Source organism: Curcuma longa, chromosome 13 (genome assembly GCF_044706935.1).
Source record: "Curcuma longa cultivar G26 ecotype Majalengka, Jawa Barat chromosome 13, ITB_CL_G26_1.1, whole genome shotgun sequence".
Lineage (NCBI taxonomy): Eukaryota > Viridiplantae > Streptophyta > Magnoliopsida > Zingiberales > Zingiberaceae > Curcuma > Curcuma longa.
The window spans coordinates 7,224,747-7,248,176 of NC_133873.1; the positions used below are offsets into that span (position 1 = coordinate 7,224,747).

The 23,430-nt window shown below is 36.0% G+C and overlaps 2 protein-coding genes across 5 annotated transcripts; one reads left to right on the forward strand and one right to left on the reverse strand.

Annotated features, from left to right (window-relative positions):
* Nucleotides 1–549: 549 nt before the first annotated feature.
* On the forward strand, nt 550–10,827 carry LOC141844062 (serine/threonine protein phosphatase 2A 55 kDa regulatory subunit B beta isoform-like). 3 transcript variants are annotated; one of them, XR_012603106.1, is made up of 15 exons: nt 550–839; nt 2,232–2,335; nt 2,426–2,521; nt 2,597–2,716; nt 3,817–4,014; nt 4,290–4,381; nt 5,687–5,805; nt 6,290–6,413; nt 6,544–6,667; nt 8,272–8,340; nt 8,437–8,528; nt 8,640–8,717; nt 10,061–10,128; nt 10,228–10,536; nt 10,614–10,827. XR_012603106.1 is itself a non-coding variant. In XM_074732051.1 (14 exons), exons 1-14 carry the CDS (start codon nt 716–718, stop codon nt 10,362–10,364), a joined length of 1,545 nt encoding a protein of 514 aa, XP_074588152.1. In that variant the 5' UTR covers nt 550–715; the 3' UTR covers nt 10,365–10,827. The 3 variants fall into 3 exon arrangements, 2 of the variants coding, with proteins under 2 accessions (XP_074588152.1, XP_074588153.1); XM_074732051.1 differs by having other exon boundaries at nt 10,228–10,827; XM_074732052.1 differs by having other exon boundaries at nt 3,817–4,011; nt 10,228–10,827.
* A 1,308-nt stretch (nt 10,828–12,135) lies between these two features.
* LOC141844221 (mitochondrial-processing peptidase subunit alpha-like) lies at nt 12,136–22,010 on the reverse strand. 2 transcript variants are annotated; one of them, XM_074732251.1, is made up of 13 exons: nt 21,921–22,010; nt 18,894–19,136; nt 16,008–16,304; nt 15,776–15,943; nt 15,522–15,689; nt 15,346–15,426; nt 15,153–15,219; nt 14,879–14,976; nt 13,848–13,920; nt 13,697–13,767; nt 13,568–13,617; nt 12,603–12,715; nt 12,136–12,514 (listed from the first exon to the last, which is right to left on the reverse strand). In XM_074732251.1, exons 1-13 carry the CDS (start codon nt 21,957–21,959, stop codon nt 12,462–12,464), a joined length of 1,521 nt encoding a protein of 506 aa, XP_074588352.1. In that variant the 5' UTR covers nt 21,960–22,010; the 3' UTR covers nt 12,136–12,461. The 2 variants fall into 2 exon arrangements, with proteins under 2 accessions (XP_074588352.1, XP_074588351.1); XM_074732250.1 differs by lacking the exons at nt 18,894–19,136; nt 21,921–22,010 and adding an exon at nt 16,385–16,632.
* Nucleotides 22,011–23,430: the final 1,420 nt, after the last annotated feature.

Here is a 23,430-nt window from a genome sequence, read left to right on the forward strand (position 1 = left end):
GGGATAAGACACTTCATTAATACTCAACCATACCCATAGGAGATCTATGTTTTTCCTAATTCGAGTACTCAATCATGATCCGATCAATATTTTTTCCAATTCAAGTCCACTCAATCCAGATGTGTTCTATAGTTTTTCCTCACCCAGTAGCCAACATTAATTTCGTAAATTTTTTCTTATAATAATTAATTATAATTTTTTGATTTATTATTTTTTTTTAGAGATGGTTGTGAAATCGAATGTGTAAATAACATGTTTAATTTTTTTTTATAAAAGTTTTATACTTTTCCCTAAAAAAATATAATCTTGAACTAAAATTATTATAAAAAAATAACTCTAAGGGAGAATCAGAGTACTAAAAGATCGACTAAAATTAATCAGTCAAAATTCGAACATTTGATTAAAAAAATAGTATTGAAATTTATAGAGATTTTTTAAAATAATTAAATATTAGGACCATTTTAAAAATTAACTATCATAATTAACGCGGAAAAGCTCTTCTCTCTCTCTCTCTCTCTCTCTTATTTATAATTAATTTTTTCCTATTTTCTGCTCCGTCTCTGTCCCCATCGCCACCGCCCCCCTTTGCCAGAAAACCCTCATGTCCGACTCGGGAATCGGCTCCGAATCCAGCCGCTCCTGACCGCTGATCCTTGCGCGGGATCGTTGATGCCGCTTGGATCCGATCCGATCTCGCCGGAATTCCTCTGCTGAGATGAACGGGCACGGTGGCGAGGAAGGTGGGCCGGCGGCGTCATCGTCGTCCGTCCCGCCGCCTCTGGATTGGAAGTTCTCGCAGGTCTTTGGGGAGCGCATGGCGGGGGAGGAGGTCCAGGAAGGTGAGATCTTTGCTTCGCCACTATCGCCGTATCAGATCCCTTGGTTTTTTGTTTTTTGTTTTTTTAATGTTGGATCGCTGGAGCCGAGGTTTCGGGTTTCTTAAGGAGTTGTAAAAAGATTATATTTTGATGTTAGATTTGATTCTGATGTTGTAAACTGGTTTTATTCCTGATTCATCTCGAAGATGCAACTGAATCTCTGGTGCCTAACGTTTTATGGGTTCTCAATAAAAAGGCTCGATTTTGACGATCGAGCCAAAATACATGATTTTCCTGGATGAAGTATTACCTTGCTAAATTTTGTGTCTGATTGGTGCTTATCCTAGGTAATTTTTACTCACTCATTTCTCATCCCTGTGCTTCCCTTTCGATTAGTTTCATTAGCTAATGTTCATCCATACTCATTGTTCCTCGTGGTTGGATGTTGCATAATTTTAATGCTTGACCTTTTCTATAATGTAATTTCTCCTTACTTTTCTCTTAATTAGCTAGTTTCATTTGTAGAATAATCTAATTTGTTACCAGGCATGACCAACATTAAATGAGATTCTTTAGGGGTTCTCACATTTCTGGACTTTTTGCTTTTACAGTGACACTTTTGAACATGATTGGTTAAGAATGAAATTAACATTAATTAGTTGGTATATGGTGAGAAACTATTAGCATGAGCTTCTAAACTCTTCAAGTTCCTTATAAGGTTTCTACTTGTCATGGAGTTCAAGTTGGGTGATACAGAAGACGGACAACAAGGTTCTTTTATAAATCAAAATACTGAATATGTGCTTCTTTTCAAATGAACTAATCTAACTAAAGAACAAAGAAAGAAAGATCACATAAAATTTACAAAAAGTTAATGACACATATGAATATGATGAGAAAGGAAAATTATTCATTCCTGTGGATTGTCATCATGCACCATAACTAAAAAGATTAGAGTTTCTCATTTGTTTCACCTGTATATTCCATGAGGTTAAATTCAATAATTAGATTTCACCCACAGGATGCTAACAAAATAAATAAAATCAAGGAGATATATGGTCGTATGATGCCGAAGAAACAAGATTTGATAGTTGAATGAAATAATGAAGTGAAAGTCTTCAAAAAACACAAGCAGTGCAAATAATGAGGATTGCCAAGTGCCAGATCCATCCGCGATGTATGCTTATTGAAATATATCACTCGAAAAATGGAAATTATGCAGACAACTTGAAGTAAATTGGCTATCATGGTGTCTGTAAATAAGTGTATAAATAGTGGGCTTAGAATAATACAACTTGGTTGAACATGCCAATAATTTTCTTATTAGTCATCTTGATGCCAATATCTTTATTTTGTTTTTTGACTGTTACTTGACAAAATTGTCTATTGACATGCACTTTTTTTCTATTGAAGTGGATATCATTTCAGCAATAGAATTTGATAAATCTGGAGATCATCTTGCAACTGGAGATAGAGGAGGCCGTGTTGTTTTGTTTGAAAGGACAGATACTAGAAATGTATGATCATCACTGCTCCCCCCTTTTGCTTGTCACGTGACTGAAATATCTTTCATTAATCTTTATGCATTTCAATCTTTTCATCTGCAGCTTGGCTCTCGGAAGGATCTAGAGGCACAGGACTATCAGATTAGTAGGCATGCTGAGTTTCGCTACAAAACCGAGTTTCAAAGCCATGAACCAGAGGTACTTCATGTTGATCACATTATCACGAGAAATCAATTGGTTATATGCATCAATTTATTTGATTTCATGTTTCAGTTTGACTATCTCAAAAGCTTGGAAATAGAGGAGAAGATCAATGAAATTGGATGGTGTCAAACAGCTAATGGTGCTCTATCACTTCTCTCAACTAATGATAAAACAATTAAATACTGGAAGGTAAAGTTTAACCTCCTATCTTGTTTAAAAAAGGTGATCCTTGCATATCTTGAATTTTCTGTATGGCTTATGAGTTTAATAGATTCTAGTTCTGTAGAAACATTTTGTTATTCCTTCAAATTTACTTGTCTTTACCTTTCCATTCTTTCCCAAGTATGTTCTACATGTTGATTACCAAGCAGATTCTCATTTGCTGGTAACCCGATTCTAAACCTTCAATCTTGAACACGCTACTCTTTTTTGTGAACCATAGATCAAAATTCTGCAACAATTTTGATTTTCTTTGTACTGCTGTTATGAATCGGCATAACAATGGTGCTGTACTGGGACATTTTCATTGAGGTATAAATATTGGTTTACCAATTTTAGAGATTTTGGAATTTATGAAGAGCACATTTAAAGTTGCTGCTGTGTGACTTGGAGATCACGGGTTCAAGTCTCGGAAACAATCCGAAACCCAGTTCCCTACCCCACATTTGCAGGAGCTTCGTGCACCAAGCTGCCCTTTTATGAAGAGCAGACTTAAAAAGATTATGGAACAGATTTTGTATATTATGTAGCTGTTGCAGAGTAATTTTGGTTTAGATGACCAAATTATGCAAACTTAAGAATATTATAAAAATCATATTATTATTATATGGCTTACCTTATTTTACTGGCACAATCCTCAGTAAAGATATTTACTCATTCTTCTGCCAAAATTTAGTGTAAGCAATAATTTTATTGTTTTTCTTATATTATAAGGTTTAGTGCGTATACTATGTCCCATCACTGGGAATTTTTTGTTGTACTTTTATTACACGTTGAAAGTTCTGATCTGTAACATTTTTGTTTTGGGAATGATAAATATATTACTGAAATATGATAAGAATTCTCTGCCATCATGCATTGCTTATGGAGTTAACAGCATAAATGGATGGATTAAACTAATCATTTGTATCTGCTTGTTCCTCTGTTATATTTGATATTTCCTTCCTTTCTTAGTTTTATTCTTCTTTAATTCTCTTAATTATGCCATTTATGTGCTCTTATTTCAACAATTACCAATACTGAAGCTTGGCTACTATCTCATTTTTGTTGCTTCTGTTGTATTTTAACAGGTACAAGAAAAGAAGGTTAAACAAATTGCTGAGATGAGCTTAGATGCTTCAAGGGTTGTCGGAAATGGCTTCAGTGGTAGCTCAACTACTAATGGTCCTACTCCATCTCTTCCTAATGGATGCTCCGGAAGCACCTATCTGAGCAATGACTTATCCTTCCCTCCAGGAGGGTTTCCTTCACTACGTTTGCCAGTGGTAGTTGTACTCAACCATTGTCTGCTACTCTGGAAATTGACTGTAGTTTGTTAACTTGGATCAAACCCATAATATAGACAAATGATATTTTGCCTCTATAATTCTCTTATTTTATTCTGTGTATTGTTTATTTGTTTTTCTGTCAAGTTGTTGTAACATGGCCTGTTTCAATCCCATATCTGGCTATCAGTACACTTTGAAGTTAGGAAATTTTGACTGAGCTATTGTATTTGATGGAATTGACTTATTCTATGCAAATGTTTATTTCTGATGTGTAGGTGACTAGCCATGAGAAGAGCCTTTCTGCGAGATGTCGAAGAATATATGCTCATGCTCATGATTACCACATAAACTCTATTTCAAATAACAGGTTCATTCATATCCAATTATTAGTATATCGGTTGCTTAATCTACTTATTTCTCTGTTTGGGTTTCTTTGAATTGTAATTTTGTATATGGAGTAATTTAACTTATCTTTGAATATGTCAACTAAATTCTGTCAATTATATGAACTATGTTTCTGTTGCCGTCTAATACAGGAACTATTTTTTTCAATTTAATCACATACTTGAACTTCCCTAGAAGTGACCAGTTTTTCACTGTCTAATTAAGTTGACATAGGGCCAAGAGAGTTGATCAAAATTGTGCCCTGTTAATAGAATCCATCGTAGACATAGGAAAATATTCCTTTTTTTTGGACGATGCTAATCTTAATGTGGTGATCCATTGAACATAGATCCAAATTTTCAAATTCTATAGAAGCCTCAAGTGCTCTACATGATTCATAATTTTCAACAAGCCTATTTTATCAAATCGCTAGAAATATTGCGCAACTAACCTTTTCCAGGAGAGATCTGCTGCTAGAAGCAACACAGTTCTAAGGGCAGCACAAATTTTGGGCAGTGATCCCTCTTGTATGAATCATCACAACAACAGTTACAAGAGTGCCATTTTGTGCAGTGATCCCTCTTGTATGAATCATCACAACAACAGTTGCATAGGAAGAGAAAGAGGAGGACGGTTCGAAATTATTATATTAAAAAATTTAAAATTTAAAAATTAGATTAAAATGAATTTTAAACTTAAAAGTGCTGATCAAGTATTCTATCTAGCTTTCTGTCATTCTCTATCTGTTTAATCGGGAACAGAAAACGAATAGAATGCCCTTTGAAAAATAAATAACTTCAAAGTTCATGTATGGATTACATTGGAAAAAGTTTGTGCATCATTACCCTATTTCAATTTGTGTGCCTTTTCAAGATTGACATACTACCATAAATCTGACAAATAAATTTTCCAGTTAGATAAGTTGAGTTAATTAGAGTAAAAATGTGCAATGGTATGCACATTTCAGAAGAATTATCCAACCTAATTTACGGAGATCCACCTTGAGTTGTTAAGAGGTAATGACTTTACATGGAGCTCACTTGTAGGATAACATCTTTTGTAGCTCACACCCAAAAATTGAGACAAATGATATGTGTTCTTGTTATCCACTTTTGATCATTACGTGTACTTTTGCATATTTATTAATATTGCATTACTGCACATGCTCTGATGCTGGAGCTTCTTGGTCACAGACACATTAGTGTCATTGTCTAATGTGTGTGTGTGTTAGTCAATTATATTTGATATTATTTTTTTTCCGAACTCATTGACAATTTTTGCTTCACAGTGATGGTGAGACATTTATATCAGCAGATGATCTCCGAATAAATTTGTGGAATTTGGAAATTAGCAGTCAGAGCTTTAATATTGTTGATGTCAAACCTGCAAATATGGAAGATTTAACAGGTATTTACTCTATACTTGCAAGTACCAATGACTTAAAATGTTAGTCTTACAATCTAGCACTTTTGCATGCTTGATGCTGCCTATTTTGCATAACCCTTTTCTCTTTTCATTTTTCTTGGATAGTTGTTCTGCTCCATGTCATCTTCATTTACATTTTTTGTTGCGGTTCTCTTTTCCTTCAAGTCTTTTTGTTTATGAATTTAGATGACCACCCCCTACTCCATTTTTTTGGTATTTTCAACCTTATATTATCTAAACCTTACTCCATTTTTTAGGTGTTTTCAACCTTATTTTATCTAATTTCCATTTTTGTTATGGTCATAATTCAGTGAACTTGTCTTGTGGCTAGTTCTTGAACGTATCTTTACGGATACATGTTTGGCAATGACATTTCATCCATTATTCTCTATTTACTTTTAGCTTTTGTTAGTTCTAGTGGCCATTATTCTTTATAACACTAAATCTACATTCTATTACATTTCAGAGGTTATAACTTGTGCTGAATTCCACCCAGTCCATTGTAATATGTTAGCATATAGTAGCTCAAAGGGATCTATCCGGCTTATAGATTTGCGTCAATCAGCATTATGTGATAACCATTCTATGTTGTAAGTAAATTTCCTCTCTTGTTTCAAGCTCAATGTTTCTTGACTGAAATCTTGGATACAACATGAATCTAGATTTACTCCCCAGTTACATGCATTTTATATGTAACTATTATCACATTCTTCTTTACAGATTTGAGAATCATGAGGCATCTGGTTCAAGATCCTTTTTCACTGAGATCATTGCCTCTATTTCGGATGTCAAATTTGCAAAGGATGGAAGACATGTCCTAAGTCGTGATTATATGACCCTCAAGGTTCTTGCCTCTATTTTTTGTAGTAGATTATTGTTTCTTCACTTTTGGTTATTTTGGGATCTTGTACTTCAAGAAAGAAAGTCCCTACTTAAATGTCCTACCAAATCAGGTCATGTTCATCCAATCTTCATATTCATGAACATCATACATGAGAGGGGCATCTATTTTGAAAGTTTTAAGTATATAAATTCAGATAACATATTCTTGCTTATCTGGTGATTAAAAAATTCTGGTGTGGAAGTTGTTTTATCATCATCCTAGGCTGTGTTTACTAAAGCCTATAACAATTTCTTTATAGTTGTAACCGAGTTTAAAACTCTCATTAAATAAGTAGTGGTAGTGCTCATCCATGCAGTGTCGATCTGTCTTTTAGTACAATGAGAAATCCATTGGCTTGAAACACGTACAAGAACAATCATGAGATGTCAGGTCCCTACCAAGAATATAAAAGTGATACGTGATGATCCTAACAAATTCAAAATGGTACTTTCTATGTTCAAATATTCAAGATTAAAAGAATAGTGTACCCTTTGAGTCAGTCCAGATGTTATTAGATTCAGTCTTTTTTTCTAATAGATAAATGTAAGAAATTAAGAATCCCCAATAAATTGGAGTCAACTATATCACAATGAGTGAGAATCGACTATATGAACTACTTTTCTCTACTACTGGTTTTCTGTCTGCAGTGGAAGAAATGCAGAGAGAAACTCGTGTGAGTGAAAACGCGAGTGGAACCCCACATTTTCCCTCCATTACCTTGGGTAGAAATGAAAAGGGGCAAAGAAACGGATGGGGAATGATTTTCCATTATCATCAAGCCAACTATTTTGTTCAATCTTTTTTTTTAAAAAAAAACTATCTGCTTAGTCATTATTTTTTAAGTCTTTGAAAAAAAAACAATTTAACAAACTAAAGAATCTTTCCCTCTCTCTCCCTAAGGAATGGTGGGAAAGACAATTTTATGTGTTTGTCTCCCCACAAGGAAACAACATGAGAATTGTTCTATTCTCCCTTTGCAAAGGTTTGCAAGGATGAAGACATAGACAGCTATTGTGATCTCCTAATCCTAGAATGAAGTTAGAGATTCTATAATGCATAATCATGTACGTATGATGTTTTCAAATGGAATCATGTTCACTGACCTGTTACTGAATCTTTCCATCACAACATAACTAACTGCAATTCCCTGTGCGTTATAGGGGCAATTCTTGATACACACTCTAGTATATATAATGTTCATATGATGTTGTGCATCAGCATAAGTTTAACAATTGCTTTTAAAAAATAGTCAGAGTAAGAAAATCTAGAAACATTGAAGCTCTTTCTAGTATGATAGCTAGCAGACCCAGGAAACAATGGTAAAGTGACTTAGAATTTATGTGCTTCTAGTTGTTGCAGATACTTTATGCCATGGTAGTATGTCCAATAATTTCCTTGTTAGGAATTTTCCTTGACATAGATGTTTTTCTTCCATTTGCTCTTCAATTAATTATGGATTTCTAATATTTTATTCAACTAAGGAAATGTTACAGTAGTATATTATCTTTTGTTTTTCTCTCACCTCCAACTCCCTTTCCATAATTCTTTTCTTTGCGGTTTTACAGCTTTGGGATATAAACATGGATTCAGCTCCAGTTGCAACCTTTGACATTCATGAGTACTTGAGGCCTAGGGTGGATTATCTGATATCTCTCTTTTAAGTACATGTTGTGGGAATTGATTGTTACATAGGTCATTACAATATGAAATTATTCTTTTTGTTGATGCAGTTGTGTGATCTATACGAGAATGATTCCATCTTTGACAAATTTGAATGTTGTCTTAGTGGAGATGGGTTGCGTGTGGCAACTGGTTCTTACAGGTATTGTGCTTACTTACCAACCCTTCTGATAACGAGTATATTGATTTAAAATTTTTTGTTTTAGAGCTTTTTAGTCCTGCAAGTTGATAAGGTTGCATTGTTCATCTGCAGTAACCTTTTTCGTGTATTTGGCTGTGTTCCTGGAAGCAACGAATCAACAACTTTAGAAGCCAGTAAAAATCCAATGAGGTAAGGCCTCAGTTCTTCTTGTTTCAGTTACTAAATTAAGTAGTCAATCGTGACTGAGGTTCTGAGACACACTTTAATTTTCTTCTTGAATTGATCAATCAGAGAAAATTATGATTTATTTTAGATTTGGAGAGAACATCTTACATAAGATTAGCTGAAAGAGAGGAAATGACAGTCTTTCATTCACTAAATACTACACAACATTATGTCAGCTAGAGAGCTAGCGATGCAGATCAAAATTTGGGGCTATTTTTTTTTTAAATTAGGGTTTTATTTATTTTTACAAATTTGTTAATTTTAAAATCTATCTAACTTTTTAAATATTTGTTATATTTTTAGGGTAAGTTAGGCCTCTTCATAGGAGATGATCTTATTTGTTTGGTTTATAAAAGGGGTTTAGATCCGTATTATGGATATTCTCCGATTTATGAAAATTTTCCTCTTTTGTGAGATTCTCTGTTATAAAAGGGCTCTTTTCGTGCTGCATCATGCATCAGCTAGCTTCAAATAATGTCTACAAGTAATTGTTATTTGACTTGACCCGACCGAGAGCAGGAAAAATCTAGGGTCAACCAAATTTCAACCTTGGCGTAGACCCAGGACAATACCTTGTAAATAGCCAATTCAGAATTCTCAGATGATGTACTGTGCATCAAAGATGTAGTCATCGATTCTCCCGATAGGCCACAATTACCACGAGCAAACATATTAATGGCGAGGAATGCATTTTTGCTATTCTACTAATACTTATACTTGCTCCGCTATTCTGCCCAAGCCTGGCCGAGGAAGAGTTTTGGCAAAACCTTTGGCTATAGTACATGTGACATGACCCTCTATACCTTGTTTCTTATTTAAGGGTGCATCAGGCTTAGGAAAAAAGAAAATACAGATAGAGTCAAACACTTTCAGTATATAATGCAGAATTACTCTGTTTATGAAACCGCTATCGTACATCTTCATGCTATCAGTATTTACACTTTCGGTGCCTTCTTAATAGTTTACGAGACTCGATAGCTATTTCATCAAGTGGTCCACGGCAAGTTATGACTGTAAATGTACCAGTAATATTCTGTAACATTTAGTATTATTGCATCTAAATCCAGGAAACAATTATCTGTGATAGTGCAATTTTTTTTCAATATCTATGCTGGGTGTTATACCGATGCCTTTACTTGCCGTCTTTTCCTCGATATCATGGGATTTCTTTTTTGTGTTCTTTTAGAGAGAAAAAAAAGTGATGTTTTGCAATTCTTCTATCAGTTTGAACTAAAAAAGGTGACTTGCTCCTTAGCCCCGATACCCTTATGACGGTTCAATTTACCTTTCTCACTTCATGTGTATAGGAAACAAGCGCAAAACCCTACAAGAGCTTCCAGATCTCTTAGCAGCTTGACACGTGTCGTCCGACGAGGTCAGTCATGCAAACAAGCTAGCTACTTTTCCTGGACATCCAACTACTTTCAATACTCACTTGAACCATAACTTCTCATTTTGCATCAATCAACTACAGGAGCAGAAAGCCCCAGTGTCGACGCCAATGGCAACTCATTCGACCCCGCAATCAAATTGCTTCACTTGGCATGGCACCCGACCGAAAATTTGATAGCCTGTGCCGCCGCAAACAGCCTGTACATGTACTACGCATAATAAGCGCAACACGCCGGTCCAGGAGGCAACATAAAGGCAAGCAACTCCATTTTGCATTGCACCTTGTGAAGAAGGCTAGAGGCCCCTTGAGATGCAACCAAAAAGGATCACAGTGGATTAATTTGGAATGATATCGACATCAGAGCCTGAAGAGACTATCGAAGTCCACAAGGCAACTAAAGATTGTTCTTTATATTTATCAGGATCAGAATGTGGGGATCCTTATTCATATTCTTTGTTTTTGTTTAGGGAAGAGATTGATTGATCATCTATTTTGCTCCTGTTTCAGCATCAGGATCCCAGTTAATGATAGCTTTCTCTCACAACTAATCCAGGGGTTTGATGAGTGTGTGTAGTCTTATTCTCTAGGGAGGTCAGTGTTATTGACTTAATGCTACAATTACAATGTAAAAGACATACATAGCTCAAGGCTTGTGAAAGTTCTTAGTTTTATGTACTCAAATATGTTGAAAAGGGGGAAAAAATTGTTGAACAAGTGTTCTAGTCATGGTTTGAATTTTGTATCATGTCGGATGGCATGGATGGAATTTGCTATTTTATCCATCGTTCGGCATCGGTATTGGCACTGTGGGTTGGAACGCAGGGGTCACATGATCTTGAGGCGATCTTCTGGTGGTGTTGTGATCCTACGACAAGTTTTGTGGGGTGTCCCTTCGTGAGGGTGTAGGGCACTGCAATCTCGGGATGATCTCCCGGGGGCGTCACGATCTTGTGACAACCTTTGCGGGAGTGTCTCTCCGCGGAGTGCAAGGGCGTTGCAATCTCGAGGAAACCTCTCCGTGGAGGCTTCAACCTTCATGGGGGGCGTCGATTTCCGCGGGGGTGTCGTGACAATTTCTATAGGGGTGCAAGGGTGTTGCAATCCTAAGGCAACTTCTGGGAGTGTCGTGGTCTTGCAATAACCTACGTAGGGGCATCCTCTCAAGGGGTGCAAGGGCAGTGACCTCCCGAGACATGACAACATCCATGGATTTGTAAGACATCACAATTTTATCATTTTTTATAAAAAAAATTATTTTATTATTTTTATTTTTTAATATTTAAGTTAAAATTTTTATTTTAAAAAATATTTTTAATTAATATATTTTATATTTAAAAATATTAAAATAATATCGACATATGTATCATTCTAATTATAAATCGAAATTATGATATGATTCAAAATTTTGTATCGTACTAATTATATCGAAATTATGTATCATTCTAATTATAAATCGACATCTGCGACTAAGTACATGTCAAAGCAAGTCGAGATGTCCGAAAGTGATCCAAATGCCCCACCCACTCAGTTGTGGACAGGTGTAGCACATGGAAAAACACACAGAAACTGATATGCTATATACCTTCCCGTGTGTGTATTGTCAGCGACTGAGTGTACATTAAAACGAGTCGAGACGCTCAAAAGTAATTCAGACATCCCACCCACCCAATCGAGAATAGCTGAGTTGGAACGATGTCAAACTACAAGGACAAGGGTTCGAATCCTGACAAAGCCAGGTAATACCAGTTTCCTACATCGTGATCAACTGCAACCTTTTCTCGATTTACCTCCTCACAGATGGTCGTGGGACCGACCGTATGAGATCGCTAAGGTGGCGGATTCCACCTTTTTACAGAAAAGAACAGATGTCCTACACAGGAAAGCACACAATATATCTCTCTCTCTCTCTCTCTAAACAAATTAATCAGACAAAATCTAAACATTGAATTATCAAAAAGCAAAAAAACACATATATATACAATAGAAGCATCAACCAGTTTCATTCTATTACATGTAACAGATTTAGATTCTGATAGCTTCAACCTTAAAATTCAAAGTTAAAATTTATTTGATACTATTAAGCCAACTGGATCCAACATTGGATTGCCACAAAAATCTTAATTTTTTCCCATCCAAATTGGATGTAGAAAAGAGCATTCCAACTACAATTGCTCAAGTTATTTGTTGAAATTAAATTCGTGGCCGACAATCATACTTGTTTGCTTTCAGCACCTCTGATAATTATTGAGCAACACCAAATAATCATAAAATATGTCGAGGGAAAAAACAAATATACAAACTGAGCCCCAAAGGCTTCATTTTGTGTGGAATTTTCTGCTAACAGACTCGTAGCTGGGGACATGGATGACTGCAAATAGAATTATCAAAATATTTGAGATCAAACAAAATAATGAACCATAATTTTTTTTTCATCATAAATGGAGTTTGAGATTTACCATTTCCCCATGATGCCAATGTAAGTGGTGATGAAATAATCTTTTCAGCAAGAGAAGCAATATCTTTTAAAGTGAGTTGGTCTATGGCTTTAAGGAAATGCTCAACTGGTTTCCTGCAACATCACCAAAGCTAAGCTGATCAGTTGCATGAAGAATGATTAGAATCTACAAATTGAGCAGCGGTAAATCGATACTAAAGTTCGACAAGAATTCAGAGAGAACATGTACAAATTGTCCTCAGTTATGTTTGTCCTAACTGTTTAGCATAACTACTACTTGAATTTTATCCATCCATTGAAAATAATCAAGACTATATCAAAAGCAATTAATAAGATCTTCACTAGCTCTTAACTTTGAAGTCTACCAAAGCGGGTTTAGAGTTCAAACGGAACTATCAAGTAGGGCTCCATTGCTTTTTCGATATTCTTCCTGTTATCTCCTAAAGAACTTCACCCTATTTTATCAGATAAGCTTTAGCTACCATTGCATTCCAATTCCAATTATTTGGGTGAAGTTGTTTGAAGCCTTCCACAGAATAATTATCGCAAAATAATCATGCCCTTGAAATAATAATTAATAAAAATGCCTCATTTCAAATGGAAAAGTGCTCTCTATTCTCTATGGATCATCTGTATATGCGAGCATAGACAGCAAACAAGGTGAGATGCCTACAAGAATATGTTTTATCTTTTTTATTCCTTTACCATGCGTACACTTGAATGATTGACTGGTAACTCTGTGTTGGTTCTATTTAATCATATGGAAGGAAATGAACTTGCTTCAATATGAATTTTTATTGAAATTGAAACACATGAATAATCAAGGAAAAGGTTCCAATTTTATTCTGCATTCAGACAGATATTTGGTACACAGCTTGCAGTCAGTGAGTGATTTCCAATTCTTTCTCCTGTCATTTATGTGTTTGTCTGTTCATTTGCATTTGATTTCAAAGTATAAGAACCTACCTTTCACCATATGTGAGAATCTGTCTTCCAATATCTTCTGATGCCAGTTTCTGTCATATGTATAAATAAGTATTGCCACTGTAATGAAAAGAGAGAAGCTAATAAATGGAGAACTTTAAGGATTAGTACTTTGGATTCCAGATTCATCAGAATCGCCGACTTGGTTGACTCCTTAGCACGGTCAAGCTGTGCCTGCTCAACTGCCAGAGCGAAAACCAAACATGTTAGGCAAATAAACATGGTAGAACTATCAGTTCACGAGTTTAAGATAATAGCAAACCTTGACCAGGAGTTGCAGCCGCAAGCAGCTCTCGCGCTGCCAAATCAACAGCTTTAGAAACAAACTCTGGCCCCTGATCAAGATGAGTTACAACAGTAGCGGGTCATGTATATAGTGAAACAAAATGGAAGATTTGGACTTTTGTTTGCAATTTTTTGCAATGTAGATTGCTGATTTTTCAAAATGGATATTCAGTTAGAAAATTTATTAAATATACTGACAGATGCATCTATAGCAAAGACTTGACAGTTTACGATTAACAAAAGATTAACAAACTCACCACCCAAGTTAAAGGTACATAAAAAGAAACTTGGTAGAAACTATGACTAGATACAAAGGGGAGATCTCTGTGATGGCATCCCAGACAAGTGCATAGATGTCTAATGTAGCAGCAGTTGAAAACTTGTGTTCGTCGTTTATTTTTAAGCATATATCATACAGAGGTATACATTTTCTACCATTCTATTGTAAGACATTTTACTTCAAATTCATCTAATTTGAGTAATACAAATCTATATAAATTTTCAAATAACTTGACCTAGGGTACAAGGATAGTTTTCAGCACCTCCCCATCATATTACCAGCATTATGTACAACTACTAGAATAGGGATGTTGTGATAATCAGCTGGTGCAAATCTCAAGTTTTGCATTACCATATATGGTTAAGAAGATCATATGCACGACAACCAGTGCCATTAGACTAAGAAACCTAGAGTCCTTTACATCCTTTATGCAGAATATGAATGGTGGTAGTCCTCCATTGTCAACTTCATTGCTAACAGAGCTTAAAGAATAAAAATTGCAAATGCTATTTTCAAAGTAACATGTGGAACTAAATGTACACACATTTGTCAACTTCATTGCTAGTAGAGCTTAAAGAATAAAAATTGCAAATGCTATTTTCAAAGTAACATGTGGAACTAAATGTGCATACATTAGCTGAAAATTTCCACAGAAGATGCTAATGGTTTGACAAAATTCATGAGAAGAGAATAAAGCCTAGAATCATATGGAGGCTAGAATAGCATACACTGGTTGCTTGGATTCCAAAGAGGCCCGTATGATTGTATATACTGTTGAAAGCTGAGAATGATTCCAACTGTGGGAACTGACTTAAGGCATTGATATCTGCACATAAAAAATAGAATTTTCAAAATAAAGAAGACAACTCATAAAAAAATTAAAAGTTAATGGTTTCACAAATGGTCATGCTACCAAGAAAGGTATGTTCCAGAATCAATAAACCTTAATCCCAGAAGAGCAACACACAGATAAGTATGCAAGAAAGGATTTTGGTCACATACATAAACGAGATTGCATCCCCTTTCCTGGTCCACCAGCAGAGAATGAACCGCCACCACCCAAAAGTATCTGGAGCATTAAAAATCATTGTGAATAGAATAGTAAGTATAACCACAATATAGATACACCAGTATAGCATATTGATCCCACCACCACACACAAAAAGAAAGTTATAGGTTGAATTTAATCTTCAACCTGAAGTACTGTCACTGCCATTGCTTCCTTTTCTTTGTGCCAACCTCCAGGAACCTCAAATGCAAGTGCAATATGTGTTTTCTGTTTCCAGTAAAAAAGTTTAAGAAAGAAAAAGAATAGACAATTGGAACGCAAGATGAAATTCAACAAATAAAGTGGCCGAATGTAATACTCACCGGTGAAACTGATTGGCATCTATATTCTCCTCCTATATAGATAGATTTTGGCTCTTCTGGGCGAGGCACTTTAGGAAGATCTGATAGAAGTGGTTCAGCAATTGATACAAATTCCTCATGTTCCACGCCTGAGGCTGCAAGTACAATCCTAGGAGCAGTATAGTTCTCCTGCAATTATCGCATTGACCCTCAAGTCAATCATCTCCATTTTGGCAGGGGAAAATTGGAGCAACTTAAGGGATAAACTATCTTACAGCAACAAACTCCTCCAATATTGTTCCGTTTAATCGATCTACTGCAGACTCTGGAGCAATTAAAGGATTTGCCAAGCCACCTGAATATCCTGCTGAATGAACAGCCTCCAAAAGCAAGCCATGAGGATTGCTAGAGAGTTCTCCTAGCTCTGTCTTCAGTTTCTTAAGCTGCAATTGAAGGCTGATTTACAATCAAACTTGTAAGAAATTAAAGAAAAATACTTGGGCACACCTGTTCGCTAACTTCCCAATCAAGAAAAACAGGATTCTTGACACTGTCAATAAGCACTTCAACCATCTCTGGCACATATGTTTTCAGAGCATCATAAGTGTAACCCATCTGTTCACGTGTACCTGATGCCGCAACACTCCCACCTATGGCTTCTACTTCACGGACCAATCTCAATTGGCTCCTATTTCTTGTGGTCTTGAATGCCATTCGTTCTAGCAAATGTGTGGCCCCAAATGAAGATGGTGTTTCATATACTGAACCACAGTCAACATACAATCCTATGGAAGCAATTGGGCTCTGAACAAATGTATTCAATTACGATTACATTTGGGCATTAAGCATAAAGCATAAAGTTGTAGCGTTAGCTAAAATCATACAGGTGATGTTTCGGAGGCAATTTTTGCACCATTTGGAAGAGTTGTGATCTGTGTCTTGCCAGGCTCCACAAAATCTGGTAGTGGTGGAGGAACTGTAACACCAGGAAGTGGAAAGTCTAAAGGAGGAAGCTGACTGGACTTTCCTCCAGTTAGCCAACTCAAGAAACCTCCAGAAGACCTTTGCGCAATGCTACTGCTTGCATATCTAACAGTGCCAAAAATCCTAGCACTATCTGCTTGATGCTGCAGAGAATAACCAGCTGTCAGACAATAGTTCCATCAGACAGTAATAGTGCTGTCACATGAAAAATGTTAAAGCATCACCAACTCAGATAAAAAGATAATAGAGTAGGCAATTCTTTAAAATTTAACAGCTACCTAGATCCCAGTAAAATTTGACTGATAGAGAGGAAGATGACAGACCAAGCTTTAATTTGATTCGGGGATGTCCAATATATTGACAAATAGTGTCCTTGAAATAATATAGAAAAGAAATATATATATATATATATATATATATATATATATAGATAGATAGATAGATATAGAATATTGATCCTCCATCAAAGCTTGAAAAATATCTCGCTAACAAAATCTGGAAATTGGATAACAAGAAGTCATGGTCTGGAAACTCAAGTGGAAAAGCTATTTAAAGTCTTATACATGAAAAAGGATGTTGACAAATAATATGACTATGAAATTTTCAATTGACATAGTACTGTGTGCAAAGTGAAATCTAGAACGTAGCTCCTTGACATCACTAATTATTTAAGCGCCTATTTAAGCTCAATCAAGAAGCAAATGAGATAAGGCCTGATAATTAAGAGAAGTGTGAAGTGTTGAACCGAAAAGTTTATGAAAGCACACGCTATATATGTCAAAAGACTAGCAGATGGCTCTTTCTTTTTCAATGTCCCCTCAGTCTGTGTGGATCAGATAATTAATTGATTTAAACCAAGAAAACCAAGAGCATTAAAAGATAATCTCAATCCTCTACTAACTGATTCTTTCATATTACTAAGAGTGTCAGAACAACAAATATGATATTGTATCAATTCAACTTTAACTGAACTCCTCAGTTGTCTTAGTATGATCCATTTATTTCTCTATAAATACAGGATCTATGGCATTGCAGAGATATTCAACACAAGTGGACCCCTTGAAATAATCTGACATCCAGGAGCATGAGTTTGCACTGAGAAGAGTCCTCTAATGAGAATAAATCTAAGGAATAGGCAAACTCAGTTCTTTCTGCCGATGCTACCTTATAATCTTCCACTGCCATTCTTCCCAATGTCAGTAGTTTTGTAATTCTCTAAATGAGAACTAACACTCAATTCAATTCACAGCTTCCTACACATGATTTCCATTTAAGGAAGGAACACAAAGATCCATCTTGTTCTTAAGTGATTCAGTTTACTATTAGTTTTACCCTTGTTTGCTCTAACAGATAATCTTAACAATGATCAAATTACAAAATATTTCACCTGCAGCTCCATAAAAATCAGCTAATACCAATAAAAAACAAAAAAAAAAAAATCCTTTTTTGCCACCAAGAAAGCAAAATTGTTTTTACATTATACCAACAGTTTTACAATCAAACTTTTCAATTTTTTTTAAGTGATTCAGCTTACTATTAGTTTTACCCTTGTTTTCTCTAACAGATAATCTTAACAATGATCAAATTACAAAATATTCACCTGCAGCTCCATAAAAATCAGCTAATACCAATAAAAAAAAAGCCACCAAGGCAAAATATTAATTTCAAACTTTTGAATTTTTTTCTTTGTTGCTAACACAAGGGGAAACATTAATTTCCTTAACACGAAATGTGCTACCGTTTCACCACATCCAAAGATCTTCTTCAACAAGCATCCAGAAACAGACATGCTTTCCTCTAAGATTATCAGAATTGTTCTTTCTTGTGATGTAACTAATAGTACTGGAAAAACAGACAGCCCGGTGCACAAACCTCCAGCCGATGTGGAGTTCCGGGGAAGGGTCTATTGTGGCAGTCTTACCTTGCTTTGTCAAATTCCAGTACTATTATATGTAACTAATAGTACTGGAATTTGACAAAATTATTTCTTGCGCAATTTTAAATTCTGAAATCTGTATCCTATTTTTTTCTTTTCTTCTCACAACTAAATATCAAGAGTTTTAAATAGACGATTGACACTTAATAGGTACAACGAATCACACACAGTACTCTTTTATAGGAGAGAAAGGGTGCAATTTTATCCCTATACGTACGTTTATAAATTTTTTCAAGATGGATTTTTTACACATTATAAATTCCAGACACTACTATCCAAGCAAAAAAAAAGCCAAGATCGCCAATCAACTCAACATCTCTTAGAACAACACAAATAAACCCAAAAATCGCACCGGTAATTATATTAAACTAGAAAAATGCCAGCATACCACCGCCAACATCCTGGGAAGCAAAAGTGCAAGACACGAATTGCCGCAGAACTGAGGATTGATCAAGAGGATCGACTAACCATACAGGTGATGTTTCGGAGGCAATTTTTGCACCATTTGGAAGAGTTGTGATCTGTGTCTTGCCAGGCTCCACAAAATCTGGTAGTGGTGGAGGAACTGTAACACCAGGAAGTGGAAAGTCTAAAGGAGGAAGCTGACTGGACTTTCCTCCAGTTAGCCAACTCAAGAAACCTCCAGAAGACCTTTGCGCAATGCTACTGCTTGCATATCTAACAGTGCCAAAAATCCTAGCACTATCTGCTTGATGCTGCAGAGAATAACCAGCTGTCAGACAATAGTTCCATCAGACAGTAATAGTGCTGTCACATGAAAAATGTTAAAGCATCACCAACTCAGATAAAAAGATAATAGAGTAGGCAATTCTTTAAAATTTAACAGCTACCTAGATCCCAGTAAAATTTGACTGATAGAGAGGAAGATGACAGACCAAGCTTTAATTTGATTCAGGGATGTCCAATATATTGACAAATAGTGTCCTTGAAACAATATAGAAAAGAAATATATATATATATATATATATATATATACAATCTTGCTATTCTGAGCGACACCCAGTGCGCGCCCCGTGAGCGCCTAGATCTCGGCCGTCCGCCCGTGATCGCGATAAACGTGACCCGTCCGATTGCACAATGTTTCTCCTCGGACCTTCGCCGTTTCCCGCCGCCCGTTCATCGCCGTCCGACCACCGTCGGCCGCCGGACCGGACCCGTTGGAACCGCAACTCGCAGGCGGTCCGGCGGTGGCCGGAGTCCGGCCCCGATTCGGCCGGAATCCAGCCGAATTCCGGCCGAAATCGGCCGCCAGTGTCTGGCGGCGATTTCGGCCGGAATCCAGCCGAATCGGGGCTGGACTCTGGCCGCGGTCGACGCGCCGGCCGCGTCGACCGCGGCCGGTCTCCGGCCCCGATTCGGCCGGAATCCGGCCGGATTCCGGCCAAAATCGCCGCCAGACACTGTTGCCTTGTTTCGGCCGGAATTCCGGCCGGAATTCGATGCCGGAATGTGCGCCGGCGAGTTGCGGTTCCAACGGATCCGGTCCGGCAGTCGTCGGTGGTCGGACGACGATGAACGGACGGCGGAAGCGAGTGGAGGTCGCCGGTCGGCGCGCACGGGCGCGTAGGAAGCCGGCGCTCATAATAGCATTTCTCTCTCTCTCTCTCTATATATATATATAGATAGATAGATAGATAGATAGATATAGATATAGAATATTGATCCTCCATCAAAGCTTGAAAAATATCGCGCTAAAAAAATCTGGAAATTGGATAACAAGAAGTCATGGTCTGGAAACTCAAGTGGAAAAGCTATTTAAAGTCTTATACATGAAAAAGGATCTTGACAAATAATATGACTATGAAATATTCAATTGACATTGTACTGTGTGCAAAGTGAAATCTAGAACGTAGCTCCTTGACATCACTAATTATTTAAGCGCCTATTTAAGCTCAATCAAGAAGCAAATGAGATAAGGCCTGATAATTAAGAGAAGTGTGAAGTGTTGAACACATGGCTACATAAATCGGTAAAAAAAATCATGACATTCCAAAAGGAAAAGTTTATGAAAGCACACCCTATATATGTCAAAAGACTAGCAGATGGCTCTTTCTTTTTCAATGTCCCCTCAGTCTGTGTGGATCAGATAATTAATTGATTTAAACCAAGAGCATTAAAAGATAATCTCAATCCTCTACTAACTGATTCTTTCATATTACTAAGAGTGTCAGAACAACAAATATGATATTGTATCAATTCAACTTTAACTGAACTCCTCAGTTGTCTTAGTATGATCCATTTATTTCTCTATAAATACAGGATCTATGGCATTGCAGAGATATTCAACACAAGTGGACCCCTTGAAATAATCTGACATCCAGGAGCATGAGTTTGCACTGAGAAGAGTCCTCTAATGAGAATAAATATAAGGAATAGGCAAACTCAGTTCTTTCTGCCGATGCTACCTTATAATCTTCCACTGCCATTCTTCCCAATGTCAGTAGTTTTGTAATTCTCTAAATGAGAACTAACACTCAATTCAATTCACAGCTTCCTACACATGATTTCCATTTAAGGAAGGAACACAAAGATCCATCTTGTTCTTAAGTGATTCAGTTTAGTATTAGTTTTACCCTTGTTTGCTCTAACAGATAATCTTAACAATGATCAAATTACAAAATATTTCACCTGCAGCTCCATAAAAATCAGCTAATACCAATAAAAAACAAAAAAAAAAATCCTTTTTTGCCACCAAGAAAGTAAAATTGTTTTTACATTATACCAACAGTTTTACAATCAAACTTTTCAATTTTTTTCTTTGTTGCTCGGACACAAGCATTATAATTTTCAAGAGGAAATATTAATTTCCTTAACACGAAATGTTCTACCGTTTCACCACATCCAAAGATCTTCTTCAACAAGCATCCAGAAACAGACATGCTTTCCTCTAAGATTATCAGAATTGTTCTTTCTTGTCATGTAACTAATAGTACTGGCAAAGAAGGGCAGCCAAATCTCCAGCCGATGTGGAGTTCCGGGGAAGGGTCTATTGTGGCAGTCTTACACTGCTTTGTCAAATTCCAGTACTATTATATGTAACTAATAGTACTGGAATTTGACAAAAATTATTTCTTGCGCAATTTTAAATTCCGAAATCTGTATCCTATTTTTTTCTTTTTTTTTCTCACAACTAAATATCAAGAGTTTTAAATAGGCGATTGACACTTAATAGGTACAACGAATCACACACAGTACTCTTTTCTAGGAGAAAGGGTGCAATTTTATCCCTATACGTACGTTTATAAATTTTCAAGATGGATTTTTTACACATTATAAATTCCAGACGCTATCCAAGCAAAAAAAGCCAAGATCGCCAATCAACTCAACATCTCTTAGAACAACACAAATAAACCCAAAAATCGCACCGGTAATCATATCAAACTAGAAAATTACCAGCATACCACCGCCAGATCTGGGAAGAAAACGTGCAAGACACGAATTGCCGCAGAACTGAGGAGTGATCGAGAGGATCGACTAACCTTGAGAGAATTGAAGCGAGATCCGACAGCTCGGTACATGATCGGAGACAACCCAACCCTAGAACGGAGAAGGCGACGGGATCAGAGCACTCGAGCGGGGAACGGGGAAGGGAGGATGATTCTTATAGCGAACGGCGTTATTCGGATGCCGGGTCCAGATCCGGATCCGCCGTAACCCAAACCGACTCCGATAACTTTCCAACGAGTAGCCCGACCCGGTTTATTCGGATGCCGAGTCCAGATCCGGATCCGCCGTAACCCAAACCGACTCCGATAACGTTCCAACGAGAAGGCCGACCCGGTTTATTCGGAAAAGCCAAACCAGTGTCTGAACCAAATTGATTCGCACCGGTTCATCTGCAAAAACCGAAGCTGAACTCCGTTTCATCATTAATTATTAATTTAGTAATATCTACATTACAATTTATCGTTTAAGAAATTTAATTCAAATAAACTACATGCTTATGCTTTAGTAGAAACAATTAAAAAATCATAAAACTTTAATCGAAGTAGCTCAAAGATAACATATTATTTGGACAAAAATTAAAAAGGTATTACTTAAAAAACAAAAAAATCAAAATATAAGATGTTTTATCTTTAAAATATCATTTGTTTCAAGGTTATTTTAGCAACTATCAAATTATCATGGCAACTACCAAATTTTAATTATTTTACTTTAATTAAAATTACTATAAAATTTCTTAAACTTTATCAAGTTAGTCAAAAAAAAATAAATAAAATAATTGTAGTGGTTACTTAGATAACTACTACATAGTTATAGTTAAATCTTAAATATTGATATTTATAAACTTAATCAAAATTATTTAAATTTCAATAAAATCATTTAAATGGATCAAAATTACTTTAAAATAGTTGTATTAAATATTACACGTTGTCGCTGCAACAACTATAAAGTAGTTGTTATATGCTAGCTAATCAAAATTAAATCCAACCAACTAACGAATTGTGAAGTTTTGGATTGAATTGAGTTTCAATTTGATTTGAATTTAGAGTTTCTGGATTTTTTTTAGAATTAAATAAAAATTTATTTTAAAAATTAAGATGTTTAGTTAGAATGTTAATATGATAATGACAAAATATTAAAATAAAAATGAAGAATTATCAAAGAAAATAGTAAAAAATAATTTTTTTTGATTATTAGGATTGGTTGGGTTATACGAGTTTCAGATTCAAATTTATAATTTTTGGGTTGAGTTTGAATTGGGTTGAGTTTGAATTTTGGTTGGGTTCGAGTTGGAATTTGTTTATAATATTTTTGCTTCAACATGATCCGATTCCGAATTGATACCCCTAGTCGTAATAACGTTAGAAGTAAAGAATAATATTGTAACCACTACAATACTATATATAACAGTATTGTATTAAGTGTTACACGCTATAACAACTATAGAATAACTATTATACGCTATAGGAATTATAAAATGTTTATCAATCGTTACCAGACAGAGCTGACAATACGTCGAGTGCCGATATCAGTCCGACATTTGTC